At 32.8% G+C, this 26890-nt stretch overlaps 2 protein-coding genes and 2 non-coding genes across 4 annotated transcripts; 2 read left to right on the top strand and 2 right to left on the bottom strand.

Annotated features, from left to right (window-relative positions):
- The first annotated feature begins 8451 nt into the window (after positions 1 to 8451).
- On the top strand, positions 8452 to 8523 carry TRNAG-UCC. The gene has a single exon. It is a non-coding gene; the product is annotated as a tRNA-Gly (tRNA).
- Positions 8524 to 9005: 482 nt separating this feature from the next.
- TRNAL-UAA lies at positions 9006 to 9089 on the bottom strand. Its single transcript has one exon. It is a non-coding gene; the product is annotated as a tRNA-Leu (tRNA).
- Positions 9090 to 9252: 163 nt separating this feature from the next.
- On the top strand, positions 9253 to 12522 carry LOC18035198 (splicing factor U2af small subunit A). Its single transcript, XM_006424282.2, has 5 exons — positions 9253 to 9851; positions 10129 to 10215; positions 10303 to 10384; positions 10566 to 10692; positions 10829 to 12522. Exons 1-5 carry the CDS (start codon positions 9765 to 9767, stop codon positions 11262 to 11264), a joined length of 819 nt encoding a protein of 272 aa, XP_006424345.1. The 5' UTR covers positions 9253 to 9764; the 3' UTR covers positions 11265 to 12522.
- A 1630-nt stretch (positions 12523 to 14152) lies between these two features.
- Positions 14153 to 17065, bottom strand: LOC18035136 (histone deacetylase HDT2). Its single transcript, XM_006424281.2, has 9 exons — positions 16894 to 17065; positions 16201 to 16271; positions 15867 to 16089; positions 15715 to 15789; positions 15423 to 15595; positions 15245 to 15334; positions 15055 to 15136; positions 14549 to 14666; positions 14153 to 14461 (listed from the first exon to the last, which is right to left on the bottom strand). The coding sequence occupies exons 1-9, from the start codon at positions 16904 to 16906 to the stop codon at positions 14401 to 14403; spliced, it is 906 nt and encodes a 301-aa protein (XP_006424344.1). The 5' UTR covers positions 16907 to 17065; the 3' UTR covers positions 14153 to 14400.
- Positions 17066 to 26890: the final 9825 nt, after the last annotated feature.

Genomic DNA, 26890 nt, shown 5'->3' with positions numbered 1-26890 from the left:
AATATCGGGGATGGGTACAGAGAGATTCGTCCCCTCCCCATTGCCATCCCTACATTTGTACTTAAACCTTCATTTAAACTTTAGGGACAATGAGCATGCGAGGTTGCTTGATTCTTGAATGTTAGTATGTTAACAATATTAAAATCCCGAAAGTGGTGATGCTTCTGGTCGTCGGTCCACACTTTTAATCTGCAGAGTCTGCCACAGCCATATTGATTTCTGCCAAGAGGCACATGCAGTGTGTCATGAGAGGCCTTTCCTTTGGCATATTGTCTTTGTTTCTTTAACCACATGATGCAGATAGTAACGTGGGGTTCATTTGAACCAAGCACGCACAATTTTCTGCCGCGTAATTTGGGGAAATTTCGCCTGCACTTTGCTTGCTCCTCCTATCTGACAAGTGAGCAATTCCAGGCTAGATTTTTCAAACAGTTATTATGTGCAATACATCGATTAGGAGTATGTTTATAATTGCTTTGTTTTTGGGTGAGATATGTGAACTGCAACATAATTATAGCTTTATTTGGTATCGTGGTGCTGAAAAAAAATTTATAATTATTAAATAAAGTTAATAATATATATTACTAAATAATATTTTTAGATAATAAACATATTATAATTTTTTTGTCATATAAGTGGTATATCAAATGAACATACCTTTCAAGTATAATAATTAGTATTTATTAAATATTTTAATGCTATAGTTTTTATTCAACAAATTGCTGAACCTCAATATTGAATAGGGCTTAAGTTTCTTTTGGAGTTCTGATAGATTTTTTAGTAACATAATCAGATATTAAATAATAATTTGGTGAAAGAGATATTTTATGTATCTAAATAATTGATTGATAAAATTGTAAATATGATACTTTATGAAAATTTTAAAATATTGAATAGTGAATACGTTTGAAATTCTTAAAATTTCCCTTTCACATCTGAAAGCCAAGGTCAATTTTGTCTATTAAATCATTAATCTCTGTGGAAAAACTTTTAGAGTGCTGACTTCATTGTCCTCTTTTTTTTTTTTTTTAAATATTGTCCTCGTTAATTGATGGGGAGAATTAAAACATCCGACCACTTCATTTTCTGGATAATTGATTGAAAAAGGCAACCCTTAACTGTGGTTGATATCACAAAATTAAGCTTAAATGGAACAAAAATATGTCCGTTGCAATTTTTTTTTACTATAAAATAGATTTTGTAGATTTTTTTGACTATATAAGCCCGTACGTCAACAAATTATTAACGTATATTATTTTTTCCGAACTATAAAAAGGAATACATTGATTCTCTTATCAATTTTTTTAATAACAAAAATAATAAAAAATTTAATAAGAAAATAAGTATTTTTTGATTTTTTTAATATTTTTTAATAATTCTTAGATTTTTATTTTACCATACATAATCTTTTCCATTGTCTACATGTTTTCGATAGAGATATACGTCATGTCATGATTCATATATTTTTCACGTCACAAATTTACATAATCTAAATTGATAATCACTAGGGGTTTGGTCAGTTAAAACCGAATGGTTAAGAAACTATGAACATATCGATTTTTTATTTCGAATTGACTAAACTAAAAACCGATTGGTTCAGTGTTAAAATTAAAAAAAAAATCTCAATATTTATACACATAATAATTTTTCTCTTAGTATTTTTCATAAAACATGAATGAGTAGTGATTATAATTGAATTGGATTAAAAAAAATCAAGTTTAGATTAAAAAAAGTATAAAAATTTCACTACTTTATTAAAAAAATTTAAATTTCATGAACCAAATCATATAAAATTGAATCACCAAACGGAACTTAGAAATCAAACCGAATTGAACCAAAATAACTTGGTTCGATTCCTAAGTTCGGTTCACAAATCGAACTGATCAGTCCATTTCGGTTCAATTTTTGGGCAAGATTGAATCTGATCGGTTTATGCCCACCCCTAAATTAATCACCGTGATGGGTAAATTAATGCTTTTGCTTTTTCTATGATGGATAAATTTTTCCTAGTAGTTCTTAAAGTTTGGGCTAATTATTCAGTTAGTCCATAAGAAATAAATAAAAAAAGAGTATATGAACTACAAAATATCGATAAAAATATATGAATTATTGTGAATTATGCATTTTGCGTCACAATTTTTTTTTTAATATATATATGCACAGCATGTCACACTTTTGTTTTTGTTTTTTTGAAGGGAACATGCCGTATTAAATTTCTTCATAAATCCTTGTGCATTAATTTTTTAAGAAAATGGCAAAAAAATCTAACAGTAATACAATGATAATAAAAATAACTATAAAAATTATATAGTATTATTTTTTAATTAATTTTTTACTTAATACTATAAAACCATATAATTTTACATTTTTTTTGTTACCATTAAATCAAACCCTTCAATTCAAATATCATCACTCAATTTTTAGAACAGTTATTAGTTTGGCATTTTGTAATGCCCTGGCGGCTCTTATTCTTTGTAGATTTTCGTTGAAGCCGAACGAAGCATATATAATTCGAGGGCTGATTTGACAGATTACTGCCCCATTTGTTGGGCTATATGATCAGGTCTGAACGGCAACACATATGGACCAATTATTTTCTTATCTATAATATTTTGTACACAAGCTGCCACGCACTTTGCTTTTTATTTATTTTTTTTTTTTACCTCACTGTGGATAACTCGTTTGCATGCGTGGCTTCTAATTAATTTGGCTTAACATCATGCCTTCACTGCTTAATTGAATTCATCTTAATTAATTTCTCTTGGCTTATTATACCAAATTTCTAGTTGACCTGAAATCTAATTTAGTGCATATGATTTTCATCTCAATTGATGTATGACAAAGGACGTGACAAAATTTTCATATTTCATATAACTATTTATCACGTAATATTCTACAATGAATTTCTACATGTAATGGAATGATGGACCCGCAACTTCCAATTCAATCGCGCAATCTTTATGCCATTTCATGCTAATTTCTCTTATTGTGAAGATTGAAATCTTAATAGAAGATTGCTTTTTTCCTCTCTCTCTCTTCTATTTTTTTACGGTAGTTTAGAAGCCTATCAAAATTGTTAAGAAGTAGAGATAGGGATTGAAAATCCCTAGTTTGAAAATCCGTAGTTGCAAGGCAACATTCAAGTCCACAAAAGAGACATAGTGATCAGCTCATGTATTCTTTATTAAAGCATTAAGATTGTGAAATGAATGGAGGAAGTTGGCCAAACTCTGAATTGAAAACTATTGAACCGCCGAAAATAAAGTCCCTTATTAGTGCTCTAACATTAGTAACAAACGTTACTGATAGCAAAAATATTATAAGTTTTTTTTTCATATAAATAGTAAATCAAATCAATAAAATTTATAAATTACATGAATTAGTATTTATTAAATATTTTAGTATTATAATTTTTCTCTACAATTACTTAACCTCGATACTAAACAGTATGTGATTTTTTTTTTTTTTGAGTTCTTGATATATTTTTTTTTATATTCTAAATATTAGTAAAATAATCAAATATTAAATAATAGTTTGGTGAAAGAGATATTGAAAGCATCTTTTGATATCATGTGTCTCTCACATGCTTGTGGGAACAAACAGACGGAAGACAATTATTTGAGGGAGTATAATTGGTTCGTTGAGCTGTCTTCTCAGATTTTGTTTTTGAGCCACCAATTAATTTTGGAATTATATGCATCTTTGTTGTTGTTTTCTTTTTCTAGCTTTCGTTCTTACTTAAAGACCCATCAAATCTAACGTTGATGCATCGGGTTCTCTCTCTCACTGCCCGTATTCTGGGAACCCAAAGGCCCCATGCTTCTTAAACATGGAGTATTCCCAATCTCATCATCCTTTGTTTTGTAATACTCCACACAGAATCTTGATTCTATTATTTCTATGATTTCATAGTTAGGGTTCTGTTAGAACCATAATCAGATAACTTTCGATATAGCACAGCTCTTACAATTGAGCTCATAATAGATTTAATTTACTTTAATGTAATTTTAATGGAAATGAACTTACACCATGCACTTGGGGAATCATATCCAAGTCGTGAAAGAATTTTAGAATATATAGGAAATAATACAATTAGTGAATCCACATATGCCTTGTATAATTAAATTTAATTTTTTAAAATAAATGCACACATATTATAATATTATTTATTTGTTGTATGACTGACGTATCACTTCTGCTATATTTTAGAATTTCTTCGGTAAGGGAAACAAACCATAAGCCAATGATGTTAAGTATTATTGCATCTTAAATTGAGCGCTAGGGAGTCTCAAGCTTGAATCAGGCTATTGCAAGATCTAAATGGGTTAGCTCGTGTAAGAAATAAGAATATAATGATGCTTACAATAAGATGAAGATCTTTTTTTTTGCCACTAAAAATATATAAATAATAACATATTAGAAAATAAGATTATAGAATTTTTCATATAAAAAATAACGAAGCATTCATTAACTAGGATAGCTTAATAGCTAGTTCCATGATTTATAAAAATTTCACAGAATTTCATTCCCAAATACGCACGCACTCCAGATAAACAGATGAACTGCAAGTTAAGGGTTTGTGGGCTTAGGCCTCATTTATCACTTTTATTGGGCTTTAATCAGAACAAAGCTTAAAATAATTATGATTTATTTAATATAATTTCAGAAATAATAATATAGATAAAATTATATTAAAATTTATTCATAAATTTGATTTGAATATTTCATAGTTGTTAATAATAATATAACTTTATAAAAAATCTTATGATTTGGACAGAGGTTTAATTTGATAGATTAAAATAATTAGTCATAAGGATATTTCAGGGTCTCATAAAAATCAAGCCACTGTTATATGGCAGAAGGTTCTCAAAATATTCTCTCAATTGAAACTTTTTTCACACTACCCTTGATGCCCTCAACTCACCTATTTATAGGGCAAGCCAAGCCCAAAATATTAAATTTGGTTGGCTTTAAAAAAATAATTTATTTTGTGTTTATCAAAATTGGTGTGCTTAAAAATAATAATAATTTGATAAAATCAAATTATTTTAATATAAATAATTTTCTTTGTTGAAATTGGTTGGCAGTATTTTATTGCCACCATTTGACCATGTTTAGGCTGTAAGAATAGGTACTGCCTCTAAATGTCTTGAACAACTACTCTTACTAAATTACACATTTTCTTTACATGTTTCTATCCAACAATGGCTGGCGCGAACTCTGAAAATCATGTAACACATCTTGTACTTGATCCTTATGTGTTGAATTGAGTTATTTTCCCTAATATCAATTTTTAGGTAATAACAATCCCATTATCAAACTCCTACTGTTAGTTGATTTATAATGTAGGTGAATGCTCATTTTAGAGGCTTAACCGGTGAAAACCTAACCTTAATTAAGGAAAGCATGTACTTGCTAAATACTAAAAAAACCTTAGCCCTTAGCTCTTCGTATAAGATTTGTGAATATCACGAGAATCTCGAATCTACAGTGTAAAAGAATTGATATGTTGTTACCTTTTAAAGATAAATTATTAAAGATTTCAGGTATCCTTGGCCTTTAAACAATCAATTTTAACGTGAATGAGCTACAATGTATATTAAATAGTTTATCGTTATTATTTTTTACTTGGTAGGTTCTATAGTGTAGGCAAATATGAAAGATTCACTATACAAGTGGCTAAGCCTATGGGCTTTGTTAAAGCCTTTAAATTTACGATAAAATTGGGATTCTCCAGTCGAGTGAGCTTTTTACATTCCAAAAATTCTTATAACACTCATTTTAAATTTTATTTCTTCAAATACTTCAATTTAATTATAAAATATTAACCATATATTAAAATCAACTATTTAGCTATAAAATTTTACTCTAAAAAGAATGTTTCTTTTAAGTTTTTATTCATAAAATTCATAGACTCTTTAAATTATTTTTTATATTAATAATTTTTATCTTCATAATTCTAAATTCTTATAATTTTTTTAAATAAATGTCTTTCTAATTAATTTTGAAATATAAATATAAATTATGAAATTGGATAGGATGGGTGTAATTTTTTTAAAGAATATTTTATTTAAGTCTTTAAATGAATTTCTACAGAAAATAAAAAATAAAATATTTCATCTTTAGTTATTTAAGTAATTTTTATTAAAAATGGGTTTTATAACGAATTTTGAAGGTGTCAAAAGCCCTATTCTCTGGACTACCCTGCATTAAGAGTAGTGATATGAGTCCTTTTGTTGGCACACCTCTAAATTTCTCAAGAAACCCATTTTCTTGCCCCAAATTAATTGACAAATGCAAGGTTTCTTCTTCCACTCCTAGTAAACTTTGTCCCTCCAGCTTTATTTTTCTTAATGTGAAGTTTGAAATCTTAACAAAGAAAAAGAAAGTTAATTGTTTCCTCTTCCTACTAATTTTTACAAAAGTTACTTGTTATTATAGTTAACAAACTTGTTTAGCGAATAAATAAGAGAATGCCACGTGTTCAGGGAATGAGCAAAGTAACATAAGAAATCGCCAAGGAGAAGCTAGCTTACCCCAGGTATACCGCTAGATGATTGAAATGGTACACGAGATACACCATATAAAGGCAAAAAGGTTAGAGAAAATAACTAAGAATGTCAGTGCTCAGGGAGTTATTATCGCCCAAAAAAGAATGAGTAAATCTTTTGGACAAAATAAAGAATCAGTTAAGAAAATATTTTGTTAAAAAAAAAAGGATAGTAGGCTACCACGCCTACAAAAAAGACAAAAAAAAAAGTAGCCTGGCAGGGCAGTTGGGACCACTTGTCCTATAATGTCACGCTTACACTTATCACTGTCTACATCTAATACATGTATGTGTGGATAAACCATAAAAATGACCTCAAACTTATTCTCCAAGCATACTCCAAAAGACACAAATGGTTATATGAGCAAAAAGACATAAATTTCCTTGTCATAGTAGCAAAGAATGCCAACGAACATGGGTCAGGTAGTAGGGTAGCCAAGGACCTAAGGGTACTGCATATAAAGATGCTTAAGTTCTATTTTTCTCACTCATCACAAAAAGGCACACACAACAAGAATTGAGGCCTTTTTCAGCCTCCAACCACAATTGTTAAGGCCTTGCAAGCTCTTGACACCTATAATATTGTCCTAAAACTAACTAGCGTTGGAATATGGTTGTCAGTCATCATCAGTTCTATCTCTAATCTCTTTTCTCCATTTTGCAGGACAAACAAAACCTTCAATCCGACCTTATCCAAATCTAAGCCTCTCACATAACCCTCACCTCCTCCATTCACTCTCAAGTTTCATTTATGACTGCGCAAGGCACCCTGTCACCTTAATACAAGTTTTTTTCTTTTTTAACTTTTGTTTGTGTCTTTTCTTCGCTCCAAAATCTTATTAAAACAAAGCCTATTAAAGTTGTAAGAGGGAGAGATTTGGGATTGAAAGTGTGTAGTTGCAACGCAACTTTCGGAGTCCATAAAAGAGACATACTGATAAACTTTTCTCAATCTTAATGCTATAACATAGAATAAATAAACTTTGTTATTTCCCCACTCAGTGTAGGGGAGCATCGCGTGTTGTTTCAACGTTCAAATCCATTACATTAAAAGTCCATGATAGCAATTAGCATTTTATTAAATTTTGATTTTGTTATAGGATCGACTGTAAGGCTCGCCGAGCTGAGCCCACGCGTCGGCGGAGTTGCGAACCCAAAGGCCCGTGCTTCTGATTTCTAAAACGTGGGGTTTCAATCTCAGCCCCTTGTTTTGTAAATATTCCCCAGCATCTATATTCTATATTTCTATGCTTATTAAGTTCTCTATTTAAGTTTTCATTTTAAATGACATAGCATTCATTATTTTTGTAAGTTATTAAAATTTAACAAAACTCCATTCAAAAGATAAATAAAAATCATATGAAATTTTTTGGAATAAAGTAAATATACTCAAGAAGTATATTGCTTATGTAAAGGATTTGGGGGCAAAGGCCTTGGATCGTTTCCACATTAAATTGGGGTTAGTCAGAATAAAGTTGTGTGCATGACAAGCCTCGATGGCATTGCTGCATTCGTTACTGAAAGTTACTGAAAAACGAGGGAAATTTAAAGCAGTAAGAGGCAGATATTGATTGTTTGTAAATTTTTTTTTTTTTTTTTTTGGGAACAATAGTTTGTAGAATTTAAAGGTGGGTTAACAATAGAAATTATTTTTGAGCGTTGTGAGGGAACAAATATAATAAATGGAATATGCTTTTACTAGTTGAGGACAATTATGGAGGTTAAAGGGTGTATCCAATACAAAAAATTAATTTTTAAGTTTTATTAAATGGATATGTAGATTATTCGAAGCCAACATTTATTCACCACTCATAAGAAAAGGTCTAGTTTTAATTTTAGGTTGAATTTTGATAGTTCTCTTTTTCTGTCTTAAATTCTAACACAATTAAACAGGACACCCAGCGTTTGTAGTCCAACGGTTAGGATAATTGCCTTCCAAGCAATAGACCCGGGTTCGACTCCCGGCAAACGCATTTGTTTTATTCCTTTTGAGTTTTGTTCCTTTGAAAATTATGGTGGACTAAGATACTTGAGATTCCTTTTGGAGATTAAAAGTAATTTTGAAAATTTAAAAATTTATTAATTTTTAAAAAATTATTTTTGATAAAATCATTCAATTTTATAGTACATTTTTAAAAATATAAAAAAGAATAACTTTTTAAAATCTTATTTTAAGGATTAATTTTATATCTAATATAATTTAATATTTGTTCTAAAAATCTAAAATTATTCACATTCAATTAGAAATAAAATTATTAAACTTAAAAAGATTATTATTATTACTAATTATATTGAGATAACAAACTTAATTATCAATTATTATTTATACACAATAAAAAAATTATATATAAATAATTTTAAAGGGGACGGGATAACCATGTCTAATTCTAAAGTGGACGGGTTTGATGTATATGAAAAATATACGTGGCGAAGTGTAATTAAGTTAATTCCCCCCTGGTGGCTGTGGGGTTCGAACCCACGCGCACTTAATGTGCAGAAGATCTTAAGTCTTCCCCCTTAACCTCTCGGGCAAACCACCATGCATTGATCCTTTGTTCTAGTTAATATATTAACCTTTTGAAGAAAAAATTACTTTTTAAGAAAATAATATAATAAGATTTTTTTTTTTCATTTTAAATATAAGCCTACCGTTCTAAATTTTTATGATATGGGTTCATAATTTATACAGATTCTTTTGAATACACTTTTACCTTTTCTTTTGAGAAGAAACTTTCGTCTAAATTAATATCTGAAATTCCAAACCCTACTAATTTATATTATCATCTCTCCCATATTCTCATTTTTTCAGAATAAGGATATAATATAAAAGGTTAGGGATTTCAATGATAATTTCTTTTATCCGCAGGGACGAAGCGTCTAGAACTATTAGATCCTCGAAACAGCTTCTCTTAAACGAACATCACAAATCGTAAAGCACTTTCCTCTTCATCGCGGAGAAGCCAAAGCCACTGCTCCCTTCTTCTCACTACATTCCCCCAAACCCCCACGTAAAAAAACGCCGTCGTATTTTTGAATTTGGAGAGATTATATTTCGAAGCCTGCGATGGTGGAGCACTTGGCGTCGATTTTCGGGACCGAGAAAGACAGGGTAAACTGTCCGTTTTACTTCAAGATCGGCGCGTGCAGACTCGGCGACCGATGCTCGCGTCTCCACACGAAGCCCAGTGTCAGCCCCACGCTCTTGCTTTAGAACATGTACCAGCGGCTCGATATGATCACCCCCGGCGTCGACGCGCAGGGCAACCCGCTTGACCCGCGCAAAATCCAAGAACACTTTGAGGTATTATCGCCGTAATTAAATTTTGAAAATGAAATAATTAACGTGGAGTTAAAATTTAGCGCTTGTAATTATCTGGAGGTAAATATTTGTTTAAAAATTAGTTAGGTTCGTTATATCGTTGGCTGGTTTCTCTCGATGAATGCTTTTAGTGATTTACTTGCTAGTTTTTTGGAATGATTTTATGAATACAGTTATTTTTTTCAAAAAAAAAAATTATGAGCTTTGGTCCTCTTAGTTGTCATCATGATATGTAAGTGTTTTTCATATGAAATGGTAGGATTTTTATGAAGATTTGTTTGAGGAACTGAACAAATATGGTGAAATTGAGAGCCTGAACATCTGTGACAACCTAGCTGATCATATGGTAAGCTTCTCTTCTTCCTCCCTTTTTGGTCTATTTTCTCAGTAACCTCTTATTTTGTATGTAACATTTAATCAAATCTTTATGCAGGTTGGTAATGTTTATGTGCAGTTTAGGGAGGAAGAACAAGCTGCCAGAGCACTTAAAAGTCTAAGTGGGAGATTTTATGCTGGTAAGACTTCCATCTTCTGATTTTTTTAATTTCTCAGTGTTGTGTGAGATATTAAAGAATAAGTTATGCTTTTAGTTTGACTGATGATGTTGTAATTGGTCAATGTTTGTTAATGTGGTGAATACTTTGCCTCGTTTCTTTTATATTTTTCTTACTTTGGAATGACCATCAATAATGATAGGGCGTCCTATTATTGTCGACTTCTCTCCCGTAACGGACTTTCGAGAAGCTACCTGTAGACAATATGAGGAGAATACATGCAATCGTGGTGGGTACTGCAATTTTATGCACCTAAAAAGGATTAGCAGGTAACAGCAAAAACATTTCTTATTGGTTTTTTCATACTAGCAGGAAAATTGGTTTGGAATGATATGAGCTGAAATATATATATACATATATATATATATTTTAATTCAATCTCCATTTTATTTTCATTGTTGTTAGGGATTTGAGGCGCCAGCTATTTGGTAGATATAGACGAAGACATAGCCGTAGCAGAAGCAGAAGCAGAAGTCCTTACAGGCATCGCAGCCATGAAGACCGCTCTCACAGTGGGCACGGTAGAAGGTATGATGACAGGGACAAGTATTATGAAAGTCGAAGCAGGAGGCACAGGAGCACAAGCCCTAGCCACCGAAGAGGGAGAAGTAGAAGCCCTGGTGGAAGACGGAATCGCAGCCCTGTCAGGGAAGGCAGTGAGGAGAGACGTGCCAAAATTGAGCAGTGGAACAGGGAAAGGGAACAGCAAGAAGAAGCTTATAAAGGAAATACAGATGGTGGCAACAATGACCAGGGAATCAACAATGATGGGCTTATGCAAAATGGTAGCGGATATCATAGTTATAAGCTGCAACCGGAGCAAGGAGGCAATGAATACTGATTCTTTCTCTAGTATCCGGTTCGTTTTCTCTCTGCTGTATGTTGTATGGTTAGGATACTTGGCTTTCTTCTTTAATCAATTTACATTTCGGTGGGGATTGCCCATTCAATAAATATAGCTTACAGCCATTTTCCACTATGCAGGTCAAATTCTGTGATATGGCATGTGAATTAGGTGTAGGTGTGTGTGTGTGTTTTTGGTCTTTCTAACTGGTTCAAAACTGCTTGAATTGTGTGCTTGACTGCACGTTGGCTTTGCAAAATGCATTGATTTCCACTGTTATACATCGATGGAATAGAACATAGAACAGACTCTAGATTTCCATCATCTCAAGTTTTCTATGCTAGCTGCCAGTTTTATTTTCTTTCTTAGATTATCCTTACCAAAGTTTGTGAAAACTTTAAATGAACAGATTGAGATTATTTCAGTAGCTATTTGAATTTTCTGTTAATTGATCAACTTTATTACTGTTATTATTTTTGTTTTCACTTTTTCGAAATAGTCATACCAGAGTTCATAGGTATTGATTTCTTCACCTTTAATAGAAAGGGAATTAGTAGCAATTGGACATTTCATAAAATGCAGAACATTGGCCTGTCTATTTTTTTCTCGAGTGGGTTTCTAGTTATGATATTTGTTGCTATTGCAATTTGTGTGGAAATCTGTTGTGCTTTTAGAGTATGTGTTTGTTTGCATGTGTTTTTGTATGAATTTTGCAGTCAGGGACTCTGTGACTGCCGCACATCCAGAGTAGCAAATGCTGAAAATTTCATGCTTCTGAGTTGGGTTTTGTTTTCTTCACACTTACCTCTCTTTTTTTCCCCCTCTCTCCCCTCTCTCTAAATCATAAATGAAAATTAGCACTGTTCTTACACATTGTGAGTTTTGCAGGTTCAGGTACCCTGCGTCTAAGGAACCAGCTGTTTTTCTTTCTTTAATTGCAGCTTATGATGAAATTTGTTTACAGGTTTGCTGGTGCAGTATCAGATGTTCGAAGATGGTTTCTTGCACATGTTATGGGAGGGCATCTTCTGACTTCCTGAGTTACTTTTGCAACCTGAACATCAGTGTCGAGTTTCCTTGGTGTTGCTAGGGTTTTGGTTGTATCTCTCAAGCTATAACTTACGGCAGCAATAACTTTGGATATGTTTGTTCTTCTCTTTCCCTTGTAATTGATAAATGTCCTTAGATTGTGGAAAACATTGGTGAGAAATGCTCTTAAATTGTTGAAAATCTATCCTATTATCATCTTCCTTCATCGCTATTTTATTATGAGCATTCCTGTGATCGGTCAATTTTTTCACTCCAATTTGAGCCTTGATCATGCTTACGCTTGATAATTTAAACATAATTGAGAAGTACATTATCATATAAGTTGATTTTTTAGAGCCTATGTGAATTCCAAACATATTGAGAAGTGATTCTCATATAAGTTGAATTTTTTACAGTCTATGAATTCTAAATTTGATCCAAATCTGAAGAGGCAAATGCAAAACTTTTGCACCTGCATAGGACCCACAACCTCACTTATCGTCGTTTATCAAATACTTAAATATTGACTCACAACCTGCGATTTGTTCTGCATGTAGGGATGGTAAAAATCTTCATGGGGACAAGTATTTTCAGAAATTTTTCTCATTTAGGGAGGGTATGGAGATAATTTTATACTTAATTTTTTATTCGGGAAAGTGACGGAGAAATGTTTTTATCCAATTTTTTATTTGGGGAGGGGACAAGAATGAGGTGGAATCCTCATCTCCTACCCATTTTAATTTTTAATTTTATTTTTATTTTTTAAAATTATTAGTAAATAAATAATAAAATTTAAATTATAAAATTATAAATATTGGTAAAAATAACAAATATTAAAATATTTATATTATTAAACTTTTAGGCCTAATTAACTAATTAAAGTTTTAAATTTTTATTTAGAACATTAAAAAAATCGGATAAATTCCATTAGCCCAAAAAATTTGTTTTGATTTTAATATTCATTAAATGTTTTAAACTTAAATCTATTTTTTATTTATTTTTATATGTTATAATTGCCACAGCGAATCACAATTTTAATATTTAATTTAATCTAATCTAATCTAATATTTGATCTTGATTTGTTTCAACTTAACTATTGTGCTGTAAAAGAAATAATTCACATTTATAAAGTGTCCACACCACCATTGAAAAATTTAATTTTGAATCTAAATTTAATTTTATTTGTAACAATTTTATATTAAATTATTAATTTATTCACGATAATTTGTAAAAGAAATTTATATCCCTTACATGCTGCGTTACTTACTAATTTAATGCTGCGTTACTTACTAATTTAATGTATATGACTTTTGTAATGAATATTAATATAAGATATATTTCAAACTTTACTTTTATTTGAATTTTTTATTTTAATATAATTAACTCAAAATTAAAAATAAAAAATGTATTAGTTATTCGGAGATCAGAAACCCTTGGGAATCCCTTATTATCATTCGGGGAGAGAATGAAAATTCTCTCAAATAATTCTAACAGAGACAGGGAGGGAACGGAGACATACGTACAATATCGAGAATGAGTACGGAGAGATTGGTCCCCTCCTCTCCCCTCCCCATTGCCATCCCTATCTGCATGTTCATCAGAAAGTGAAAAGTGTATTGCCAATTGTGTAGTGCGAAAGTCACTTAAAATTTCCTCAATTATGTTAAAAATCACTAATTCACTGAATACTCGATGTTAAATCCACATTAATAGCCCAAATCAGCTAAGCTAGATAAAGCTTATTTGACAACCCAAACATAATTTGGGATCAGGCAATCCAAACCCAAACATGTACCAAGACCTTGTGGTTACCGCACATCTTTCGAATGAAAATGTAACATAAAAAATAGAGCACAGAAAAACAAAGATAAGGTATATAGCATCATCACACATTTGACATTAGAAATCAAGAGAAAGCAAGTTTAAATATAAATTCACTAAAAACAAGACATCCATAACAATAGTAGAAAGCGCTGCAGTACTAGCTCATTCACTTTCTGTCAAAAGCCTAACATAAACATTAACACATAGCTCTCCATATGTGCTCGCAAAAATAAACATGCCACAGCGACCGGCAGCAGAGCATGTTATAACATGAACCCCTCTATTTTGCAGAATGCTTAGCCTTTGTATGAGACTGTAGAGCATTATCGGAGTTAAATGTCCTGTTCATATACATGCATACAGCAAGTCAGTCAAGCAGATATAACAGTTTTATAAGTTTCAATTCAAAGCACTGTCAAGGAACATACTTGCTGCAGGATGAACATGTGACTTGTCCCCCAGATTTCGGAGTCTGTGTCTTTGCATTAGGTGTTTTTACACCCTTTGACGGATGAGGTGTAGCAACATGAACTCCCTTCTTACCATCTATACAAGAAAAATAAAGTTTGTTAACACAGTAATAAAGAATCTCAGTGAATGCTTCTCGAAAGCAAGAAAAATAGCAACTCAAATATGGCCACAGCAAATTATGTCCTACATGAGGGGAAATTATGAGTTTGCCAAAGGAATCAAAGAACATCATTTCAAACTCCATCATAATCCAACATAATTAAAAACTGCAAATAATTATGAAGTACACGACCATCACAGGAAAAGCATGATATCTTTGACATATATAACAAACAACAGAAGATGCCAATGTCACCACAACCCATCCAATCCATTTCAAGCGATAAACAAACAGTAATAACCATTTGCAAAAAGAAACATCGAGTATAATAATCCACATGTAATCATGCATCTAGAAAATTACCAGACATGGGAGTTTTTGCCTTCTTTGCAGGAACAGGAGTTTTTGTTGCGGATTCAGTGGGTCTCTTCTTCCCTACTTCAGGCTTTAAAAAAGAATACAACAAATTAATGTCAGGACAGAAGCAAGCTTATATTTCCAAAATCTGAAGATCAAAGAGCCATAAATGTTAAACCATAGTGCATGCATCTACCTTCTTAGGTGTCTTCTCATCTTCATCTGAGTCTTCATCATCTTCTGAATCATCCTCGTCGTCATCATCAGAATCATCCTCACCAGAAATCTACTCGACGTAAAAAAATGCCATTAAATTTTCTGATAACAAGGAATACTGCTAAAAAGACATTTCACACCAAGAAAGTGATAGCTACCTCATCAGAATCATCTCCATCAACCATCTCATCATCTGAGTCATCTTCATCATCTGATTCATCGTCACCATCTTCTTTGGGTTTCACATCCTTAATCAGCTTAGCAGGCTTAGCAGCCGGGATAGCCATGGGAGTAGCAGCCTTTGCTTTCTCAGCCTTTTGCCCAGCTTTTCCTAAAAAAAATAGTTGGCCAAAAACAAGCAACAAAACATTCACATATGCAATCGATAACATAAAGATCATATATATCTAAAAATCATTCTGTGCAAGAAAGCATAGAAACAGCATTTACCGTTCTCTGCTGCAGCAGTAATGGAAGGAAGCTCCTCTTGCTCTTCTTCATCAGAGTCCCCCATATCAAATTCATCTGTGAATATAAACATTTTCAGTAAAACTTGAGCAATCAAGGAAAAAAACAAACATTCTAGTAGTCACAAGACTCACCTGAACTATCCATAGGCAAAGGGGTCTGGTAACCACAAAAGTAGATACTCCCGTTCTTCCAGTTGTGAGAAAGCTCAAACTCTTTCTCAAAAACTAGATCAAAAGATAATTGAGGGATATTTTCAGGGATAAGTGTTCCAAGAACAAGCTTCTTGTCACCAAACTTCACAAAGAGGGGCACAGAATCATGTCCTTTCTCTTTCTTTGACTCACCAAGTGATGCCTGCACAAGAAGCAGGGTTCAATACATCTCGCAAAATAAACAAACAACTCTCAATTGCATCAAAGCATATTTTCAACTCAACAATAACAAAACTACAAAAAGTTTTAAAACCTGTGAAAGATGGATGATATTGTCAAAGTTAGGTTTCACTTTAAGAGGCTGCCCAGCCTTAACTTCAACACCTAGAACAACAAAAAGAAAAGACAACCCATTGTCAGTGTATGCATTATCATCACAGAAGCTTACGCTAAATGACTAAATAATGCTATTGCTAAGTGGATTGGCAAACTTGAATAAATAGCAGCACAATGCTACAAGAACAACTTTGAAGACAATCTCTATCGAGAACCTAAGACAAAATTTGAATCTAGTCAAAAGCAAAATGCAGCAAAACAAAAACATTAAAGAAAACAAAGACAATAAACAGACAAAGAAATCCACCAATATCGAAACCATAAGTTCAATAACTTTAACCAGAACTTATTACATAGCACAGGCTTAGTGTTCGTATTTAATGAAAATAATGAAACATAAACCCCTTATGAGCAACTAATAATCAAACTAACAAATGAGAAGAGGTTATGCGTCGTTACTGTGTCTAGTAAAACTTGTAACAAAAAAAAAAGAAAAGAAAAAAGAAAAATCTTTTTGAGATATTTTAAGGATCCAAACATAACAACACACATATACAAAACACACACTTAATATAAACAAGAAGACAAAAATCACGAAAATAGAAACAGAGACAACAAAACAAAAGATAAAGAAACAAAAAAGAAGAGAAGGCGAGTGAGTGAAGCTTACCCCAAAACTCCATCGAAGATGACTGACGGGATACGTGTGTTAGAGTGAAGAGAGTAAGATAGAGAAAGCTAGGGTTTTAGCGAGAGTTAACGAAAGAGGCGTAAACAAGAGGGCTTTGGAGGGAATTTATAAGGACCTTGCCGCTGATTTTTGCGATCTTTAGGGTTTTTGCTTTTTCCCTTTTCCTTTTTTTTTTTTTTTTACCCTTCATAAGTTTAGGGTTTCTCGTTTAGTGGGCCTGGGCTTGTTTTGGGCTAAATTTATAGAAATCCTGGGGTCTTCTCATTGGGGTTTCGGCAAACGAGTGGTGTTATTGGCACCCCTCTGTAATCCTCGTTAACCCCCTTATAAGGTATTTTTTTTAAAAAATGCACTTAATTTCTTCATAATTTTTTTTTTCTCTTTTATCTTTATCATTCTATCTCGTTTTCTCAGTAGCTGAGTGCCTCTTTCTTCTTGCATCGTCGGCTCTCTCGGGTGACAAATTTATATTTTAATATAAATAGGGTTAAAAATTCTCATTAGAATCTTTAATGTATCTGAGTTTCTCTATAATCATCATCTTTGTTGCTTGTTTTCTTTAAAAAATAAACCCCTATATGGTTTCTTTATTTAATTTCTTAAAATTTCAAAATAGTTTAACGGTCTTCACTCTCCTAAATAAGAAAATATTCAGTTGATCAATAAAATTATGGAAATTAACCCAGCTTGTGTAAGAGTCAAAACTGAATTCAAAGAAAGTCATTGAAATCCTTCTCTCTGAATCATCATGACCCCAAACTCTTGATTTCCTTATTCCTATGGCAATGCTAAAGGAATAACGATTTTGAAAATAGATATGATTATGAGAAGAAATATGCAAGATGAAGGATTAGCAAGCCTTTTGCTATTATTATTATTTTTCATATACAAGTTTCATAGCTAAAGAAAGAAATATTTAATGTGAAAAGTTTTTGTAGTGGGAGAAAGATTGTGTGTGTAAACAGTAAGAATTTATTTTTAATTAAGGGTAAAAAAGTAAAAAAAAAAGATTAAAAAATGGAGTTTTACAAGAGTTATAGAGTGGTGCCAGTAGCATCACTTTGTAAAATTGTAATGACAAATTTCAGCCCTATTCGGGGGCATGGATTCGAGTATGTTTGTTGACCCTTCACTTTCCTCTCTTGATAAAAAATTGGGTAGAGGTAGCCATCTCTACTGCTAGTTTGTGGGTAAGGCAGGCCCTCTAATATTTGTAAGATCAAAAATCTAAACTTGTCATAATAGAACTAATCTAAATTAGTTCTAGTAGATGTCTGTTGTAAATATCACTATACTTATGATTATATATGCTGCACTTCTCAAATCCCAATAAATATCCCAATTTATACAAGAGTCATCTTATAGTGCAGGGCTGTATCTTATACAATCGCTACCAAAAACTTGAACAACCGGTATTTTACCGATTGTTCATTAAATAATTTTTAAATTTTGTTTTTAATGCTTAAAAAAATTATTAAATGAAAAAAATCGTGAAAATTTTAAATCATATGATAAAAATTAATTAAATGAGAAATTTTTTAAACATAATTAAATGTTAAAAATTATAAAATAATTATATTCTAATTCTTTTGGTTAAATATCAATTTAATAGGTGGATGTTTCAAGTTTATTTTGCATGTCCCTAATTTTGGTTAGTCTTCCTCATTTATTGGTTCATTTATTTCAATTTTTTAGTCCACTAGTTTTGTGTTTAATTTTCCTACTAAATTTGTTAAATACTGAAATTTTGGGTTAAATTACAAATAAATTTTAGTTATTTCAGTTCTCATAGGACGAGTTCCTAATTTTGATTAAACTTTTTTCCTTATTGGTACATGATTTTCAACTAACAATTTTACTAATTTTGTGTTGATTGTTCCCGCTATCTATGTAAGATTTCAATTATTTGGGTCAAGTACCAAATTACTTTGTAGCATTTAATTTTTGGTTGGATTTGTATCAAATTTTAGTTAAAATTTCATACGTTAATATATTTCAACTTTTCAGTCCATTAGTTTTACATTTATTCTTCTTACTAAAATCGTTAAAAATCAATATTTTTGGTTAAATTCCAAGTAAATTTGATTTCTTATTAGATTAGTTCTTGGTTTTGGTTAAACTTTCTCTATTATGGGTTCATATATTTCAACTAATAATTCTAGTGATTTTGTGTTGAATGTTCTTATTATTTAGGTAAGATTCCAATAATTTGGGTTAGAAACCAAATTTTCTTTGTAAAATTTTATTTTTGGTTGGATTGGTTCCTGATTTTGGCTAATCTTTCACAATTATAGGTTTATATGTTTCAACTTTTCAGTCCGCTAGTTTTGTGTTTAGTGTTCTTGCTGAAATCGTTAAACACTAATATTTTAGGTTAAATTCCAAGTATATTTCATTTCTCGTTGAATAATTTTCTTGGTTTTCGTTGAACTTTCTCCCATAAGGGTTCATATATTTCAACTAATAATTCCACTAGTTTTGTGTTAAGCGTTCCTATTATCTAGTTAAGATTTCAATAGTATGGGTTAAATACTAAATTTACTTATAAATTTTTATTTTTGGTTGGATTAGTCCCTAATTTTGGTTAATCTTTCTCAATTATAGGTTTATATGTTTCAACTTTTCATTCCACGAGTTTTGAGTTTAATATTTCTATTAAATTCGTTAAGTATTAATATTTTGGGTTAAATTACAAGTAAATTTCATTTCTCATTGGACGAGCCCCTACTTTTAGTTAAACTTTCTCCTTTATTGGTATATGACTTTCAACTAATGATGCCCAATAGGCCGTGCCGGCACAAAATCGGCCCACATGGGCTTGTGGGCTGTGCCCACTGCCCAAAATAAGTCCACCATTTTTTTTTCCTTTAAACCCATATGTCCAACGTGCCTAAAAAAGCCTACATGCATGGCGTGTTTTTTCAAGTCCACATACCTGACGTGCTTTTTTAAGCTCACTAGACTAATAATAATAATAATAATAATGTTGAAAATAAAGATTCAAAGTTAGGATTTATTTGTAATCTAGGCTATTTTAGGAATAAGTTAAATTATAATGGAAAGATTCATTAGGATTCTTTCCAGATTTTGTTTCCTATTATTTAGGAAAGGATAGATGTAGTCTCCTATTTTCTCTCCTATTTTGCTGTATATATTCCCTGTACATTCTGTTCTGGAAAGTAAGAAAAAGAGGAACCAATTCACGGTTTTCTTCATGGTATCAGAGCCTGGCTCTAAACCCTAGTTCTCCTATCAGCCGCCATTTCCTTTTTCTCCTCTACCACCTCTTTTCAACAGTATCCACATTCCTTCCTCTCCCATCAGTTGTATTCTCTGTGACAAAATACGGGATGGCTTCTTCATCAACATCCGTTACAATATCACAGTCTAAAGGAAATGTGGAGACTGCAACTCATGGTGGAATTGATTCTTCACCGATCTTAATTACTAGTCATAAATTGAACGGCCACAATTATCTCCAGTGGTCACAATCTGTCATGATGTTCATCTGTAGCAAGGGTAAGGATGATTATCTCACGGGTGAGGCGGCCATGCCAGAGGTGTCAGATCCTAGTTTCAAAAGGTGGAAGTCAGAGAACAACATGATCATGTCATGGCTTATCAATTCCATGAACAATGATATTGGTGAGAATTTTCTTCTGTTTAGGACTGCAAAGGACATATGGGATGCTGCAAAGGAAACCTATTCTAGCTCTGAGAACACATCAGAGTTATTCCAAATTGAAACCATTCTCCATGACTTCCGCCAAGGAGAACAATCTGTCACTCAGTACTTTAATACTCTGACTAGGCATTGGCAACACCTTGATCTATTTGAAACATACCCTTGGAAGTGCACCGACGATACAACCTTGTACAAGAAGATTGTGGAATAGAAGAGAACGTTTAAATTTCTCCTCGGACTCAATAAAGATCTTGATCAGGTTAGGAGCCGTGTACTCGGGACAAAGCCTCTACCACGCCCTCGTGAAGCCTTTTCTGAAGTTAGGCGTGAAGAAAGTAGGAAAAAGGTGATGATGGGGTCATCAGAACCAACACTGGACGCCTCTGCACTTGCTGCCCGTGCATCCAACTCTGTAGGGGTTAGTGAATATCGTACAAAGAAAGAAAGACCATGGTGCGATCACTGTCGTAAGGCAAGCCACTATAAGGAGAGTTGCTGGAAAATTTATGGCAAACCTGCTGATTGGAAACCTCGTTCCAAAGGTGACCGTGAATCTCGTGCTCATGCAGCATCCACCACGGACAATCAGGCCCTACCCGAGCCAAATCCATTCAGCAAGGAGCAAATGAAGATTCTTCAAAAGCTTTTCGATCAAGCCACTTTGAACTCCAATGCAGGGACAAGTCTAGTGGCTCAGAAAGAGACTCATTCAGCATTTGCAGCCACTAATGGAGCAAGCAAACCTTGGATAATTGACACTGGTGCTTCTGATCACATGACTGGAGATGCACAATGTTGCAGGATTATAAAGCTAGCATCAACAACACTTCAGTCCGGATAGCAGATGGCTCTCACACAAAAATAGCAGGGACAGGTTCCATCAGACTCACTAAGGAGTTACACCTTAATTCTATACTTTATGTGCCTAATTTGGCTTGCAATTTACTTTCAATCAGTAAATTCACTCGCGATCAGAATTGTGTAACTAAATTCTATCCAAATATGTGTGTTTTTCAGGACTTGGATTCGGGGAAGACGATTGGCAGTGCTGAGTTATGTTCTGGACTCTATCTACTCAAAAGCGATCAATCCTCCTTCATACAAGATTCGAGAGCAAACTGTGCCAAGTCCAATAGTCTGTCAACTAGTTACCCTCATTCTATTGTTAGTCCAAATGTCAATAACGATAGTGAAATTGTTCTGTTACACTATCGATTAGGTCATCCTAGTTTCATGTATCTCGCAAAAATTTTTCCCAATCTATTCATTAATAAAAACCCTTTATCCTTTCATTGTGAAATTTGTCAATTTGCAAAACATACTCGAAATGTTTATTCAAGTGTTAAGTATAAACCTTTTCGTCCATTTTCTTTAATTCACAGTGATGTGTGGGGTCCCTCAAGAATTAAAAATGTTTCTGGGGCTCGCTGGTTTTTGTCATTTGTGGATGATCATACTCGTCTCACTTAGGTGTTTCTCATGAAAAATAAATCCGAAGTTAGTCATATCTTCCAAAACTTTAATGCCATGATTCAAACCCAATTCAATACCAAAATCCAAGTCCTTAAAACCGACAATGCCAAGGAATATTTCAAAGACTCCCTCAGCTCATATCTTCTCCATCAAGGCATTCTTCACATCAGTTCTTGTGTTGACACCCCGCAACAAAATGGGGTCGCTGAACGCAAAAACAGACACCTTCTTGAAGTGGCTCGCTGTCTTTTGTTCTCGTCTCATGTTCCTAATTTTTTCTGGGGTGAAGCTGTTCTCACTGCAGCCTACTTAATCAACCGAATGCCTTCTAGAGTCTTAGGGTTTCATTGCCCAAGAAAAGTTCTTCTCAATTTCTTTCCACACGCTAGGACTATTTCAGCAGATTTACCACAAAAAATATTCGGTTGCACAGCATATGTCCATGTTCACTCTCAACACAGGACCAAACTTGATCCCCGATCTCTCAAGTGTATATTTTTAGGCTATTCTCCACATAAAAAAGGATACAAATGCTATTCTCCTCACACCAGAAAAATATACATTTCCAGAGATGTAACATTTGTTGAAAACCTGCCTTTCTATTCCAAAACTGCTGTTCAGGGAGAGAGTATGAGCGAACATCAGCCTTGGGAATCTTCTTGGCAATCTTGGCTGGAAACCCCTCATGAAAACCCTCATAACTCAACCACCACACATGATCAATCTATCCAACAGCCACAATCAGCAATCCTCACAACATCTTCACAGCCTTTTGAGTCATCTGAGTCCTCCCAACCACAATCAGCCGAGTCACCCCATCATCCATCAGCTCATCAACTACAGCCTCTAATCTCACCTCTTCCACAGCTTGCTATTGATAATCTCAATGTCTATAGGAGGAGAAGAACTGGAGAGCAGATAGAGCACGGAACTCAGCCACATGTCCAAGAAACTAAACCAAATCCAAGCTCTTGTGAAAACAACACAGGTATGGATAGTCTTGCCTCGGTTGAGTTCATGGTTCCAAGTGTTGATGATTCTAATAAATCAATTGCAGAAAGAAAGGGGGTTCGAAGTTGCACCACTCATCCAATTGCCAAATATGTCTCATATGATAGTTTGTCCTCATCATACCGAGCCTTTGTTTCTTCTTTAGATAATCTACATGTTCCCAACAATATACAAGAGGCTCTCGGTCATCCTGAGTGGAAGAGAGCTGTTCATGAAGAAATAAATGCTCTTGAGAAAAATGATACATGGGTTATAACAGATCTTCCTGCAGGGAAACGACCAGTTGGATGTAAGTGGATTTTTACTGTTAAATACAAGGCAGATGGAAGTGTTGAGAGGCTCAAAGCTCGTCTTGTAGCTAAAGGGTTCACACAGTCATATGGGATTGATTATCTTGAAACCTTTGCTCCGGTTGCGAAGCTCAACACCATTAGAATCTTACTCTCCTTAGCAGTAAATCTAGATTGGTACTTATACCAACTAGATATAGAAAATGCGTTTCTCAATGGCGATCTTGAAGAAGAAGTGTTTATGGAAGTTCCCCAGGGTCTTGATCTGAATCTTACTGGAAATAAAGTGTGCAAGCTCAAGAAATCTTTGTATGGGCTTAAGCAATCCCCTCGAGCATGGTTTGATAGATTTACGAAGGCAGTTGTGAGACTTGGTTACACTTAGTGTCAGGCAGATCACACTCTATTCCTCCGAACATCACAAGCAAAGAAGATCTCTCTCCTAATCGTATATGTTGATGACATCATTCTCTCAGGAAATGATGAGGAAGAACTGCAGAAGTTGAAGAAACAGCTAGCTCAGGAATTCGAAGTTAAAGATCTAGGGAATCTCAAATATTTTCTTGGGATGGAGGTGGCAAGATCTAGAAAGGGAATTGTTGTCTCCCAGAGGAAATACACCCTGGACCTACTAAAGGAGACTGGTATGATTGGGTGCAAACCAGTAGATACTCCTATGGATCCCTAAAAGAAACTAGGCTCAGTTGAGAATAATGTTCCAGTCAATAGGGGGAGATATCAAAGGCTGGTTGGTCGTTTAATCTATCTCTCACATACCCGTCCGGACATAGGCTTTGCTGTTAGTGCTGTGAGCCAATTCATGCACAATCCTACAGAGCAACACATGGATGCAGTCTTTAGAATTCTAAAGTATCTGAAGATGACACCTGGAAAAGGATTGTTTTTCAAGAAATCAGAATATAGGAATATTGAGATCTACTCCGATGCAGACTGGGCTGGAGACGTCACAAATAGAAGATCAACATCTGCTTACTGTTCCTATGTCTGGGGAAATCTAGTAACCTGGAGGAGTAAGAAACAATCAGTTGTAGCTAGGAGTAGTGCAGAAGCAGAGTTCAGAGCTTTGGCAAATGGAATCTGTGAAGGAATTTGGATAAAGCGTGTACTCAAGGAACTCGGTGTGTGCAGCCCTTCATCCATTCTAATGAGGTGTGACAATCAAGCAGCAATCAGCATCGCTAAAAATCCAGTGCATCATGATCGAACCAAACATGTCGAAATTGATAGGCACTTCATCTCAGAGAAGGTCACTAGTGGAAGTGTGGAACTAAAGTACATTCCAACTAGACAACAAATTGCAGACATCCTTACTAAAGCACTGCCAAGACCTAACTTTGAAGACTTAAGTAACAAGCTGGGTTTGTATGATATACACACACCAGCTTGAGGGGGAGTGTTGAAAATAAAGATTCAAAGTTAGGATTTATTTGTGATCTAGGCTATTTTAGGAATAAGTTAAATTATAATGGAAAGATTCATTAGGATTCTTTCCAGATTTTGTTTCCTATTATTTAGGAAAGGATAGATGTAGTCTCCTATTTTCTCTCCTATTTTGCTGTATATATTCCCTGTACATTCTGTTCTGGAAAGTAAGAAAAAGAGGAACCAATTCACGGTTTTCTTCAAATAATAATAATAATAATAATAATAATAATAATAATAATAATAATAATAATAATAATAATAATAATAATAATTTCATAGATCATAGTAATGATTAATGAAAAATAAAATTACAATCCTAGAATAACAATTACACTTATTTTTATTTGAACTACTAATATTATAATTGCACTTGAACTCTATTTAATGAAAATGTAATTTTTAATTTATCATAAAAATATTTTGTAAATATTGAAATTTTTTTGTGCATAAATATGAAAAATATTTCATTCACAAATGAAACATATCTCCATTAACTATTAACTAAGTTATAATTTTATAAATGAAATATTAATGTCGTAAAATTTTTTATTTATCATTTAAAAAATTGTGATATTTATTTATCCATTTAATAAATTGTAAACATAAAAAAATAGAATATTTATTTAAACTAGAACTTAAATTAATTTTTAAAAGCCTATGCTAAAAAATATATTAAAAAATTTAATTGCAAGATATTTGTAAATTCATGATATTTTATATTTATTTTTATTAAAAAAATTTACTTTAATATATTTTGGCCCACATGCTATTAATGGCTCACGGGCCGCGTGCTTAGCTCATCAATGAAGCGTGCTTATTACGTGCCTATTCGCGTGCCGTGCTTTGGCCTATCTCTAATCATGTCGTGCTTTTAAGGCCCGGCACGGCCCACATGCATGACGTGGCGTGCCGCGTGCCCTACTGAAACGTGCTCGTGTCGTGCCGTGCTGTGCCTCGTGCCGTCCGACCCATTGGCCATCTCTACTTTCAACTAATAATTTCACTAGTTTTGTGTTGAATATTCTTATTATTTATGTGAGATTTTAATAAATTAGGTTAGATACCAAATTTACTTTTATAAAATAGGTTAGATACCAAATTTACTTTTATATTAGTTAGATTAGTCCTATATTTTAGTTAAAGTTTCTCACATATGGGTTCAAATATTCAGTTAATTAATTTACTACTTTTGTGTTTTAAGTTCCTCTTATTTCAGTAAATATCAACTTACTGTAATGTATTAAAAATTCATTATTGTAACCCCTATTCAATTTTCTACAAACTACAATCAACATTGTAAGGTACAAAAATTAGGAACTTACCTAATCTAATTTTGTTGGAACATTTTTTTTTTTCTCTTTTTGATCTTCTTGACTTCATGAAATTTCTTAAACTCAACTTATTTATACTTGATCTTTTGATCATTATAGATATGCCTATTTTATTAATTTAAATTAATTGTACTCATTTTCTTTCCAAAATAAATTCTTTGATTTCTCATCACATCAACCAAAATTTCATTTTTAACAATTGCATATGCAATTTGTACAGCTCAAATTTTTATTTTTCAAATGTTTATGATAATATAAATTATTTATTTATTATATGATTTTCCCAGTAACAGTGAAAATTAATTTTTATATTGAAATTTTAAGATTTACAAATTAGCATTTATTTTAAATCCAATTCGGGTGAGTCATCATTTAATTTGTCTTTAATTAATGATTTATGTACTTAAATGCAATTCAAAGGAAACAATATTTTGTGAAAAAAACACATTAGAAAATCAATGCAATCAAGAAAAAAAAAAAGAAAACATGTTAAAACATTAATTATCATGAAAACATGGGAGTTTACATGATCATTTTCCCAAATCTTAAGGGTGTAGATATCTCTTTCCCTAAATTATTTAATTTTAGGTGTTGCACTAAAATTATAGTTGTCTAGTTACATTGTTAATTTAGTTAAGGGTACAATACAATGTCAACAACAACTATTTTAATAAAAACTAACAAATTACGCTTTATATTATTAAAAATTTAATTTTTATAAAATTGTCCCTTGTTGACTT

The sequence above is a fragment of the Citrus clementina genome, unplaced genomic scaffold, assembly GCF_000493195.1.
Source record: "Citrus clementina cultivar Clemenules unplaced genomic scaffold, Citrus_clementina_v1.0 scaffold_8, whole genome shotgun sequence".
Classification (NCBI taxonomy): domain Eukaryota; kingdom Viridiplantae; phylum Streptophyta; class Magnoliopsida; order Sapindales; family Rutaceae; genus Citrus; species Citrus x clementina.
This window is presented reverse-complemented; position numbering and strand designations above follow the sequence as displayed.

Coding starts and splice junctions, on each gene's coding strand:
- LOC18035198 (XM_006424282.2), top strand. CDS start 9,765: ATGTACCAGCGGCTCGATATGATCACCCCCGGCGTCGACGCGCAGGGC. Junction 10,216..10,302: donor ACAACCTAGCTGATCATATG/GTAAGCTTCTCT, acceptor ATCTTTATGCAG/GTTGGTAATGTTTATGTGCA. Junction 10,693..10,828: donor CACCTAAAAAGGATTAGCAG/GTAACAGCAAAA, acceptor CATTGTTGTTAG/GGATTTGAGGCGCCAGCTAT.
- LOC18035136 (XM_006424281.2), bottom strand. Junction 15,790..15,866: donor TTTGCCTATGGATAGTTCAG/GTGAGTCTTGTG, acceptor TTATATTCACAG/ATGAATTTGATATGGGGGAC. Junction 15,137..15,244: donor ATGAGAAGACACCTAAGAAG/GTAGATGCATGC, acceptor TCTTTTTTAAAG/CCTGAAGTAGGGAAGAAGAG.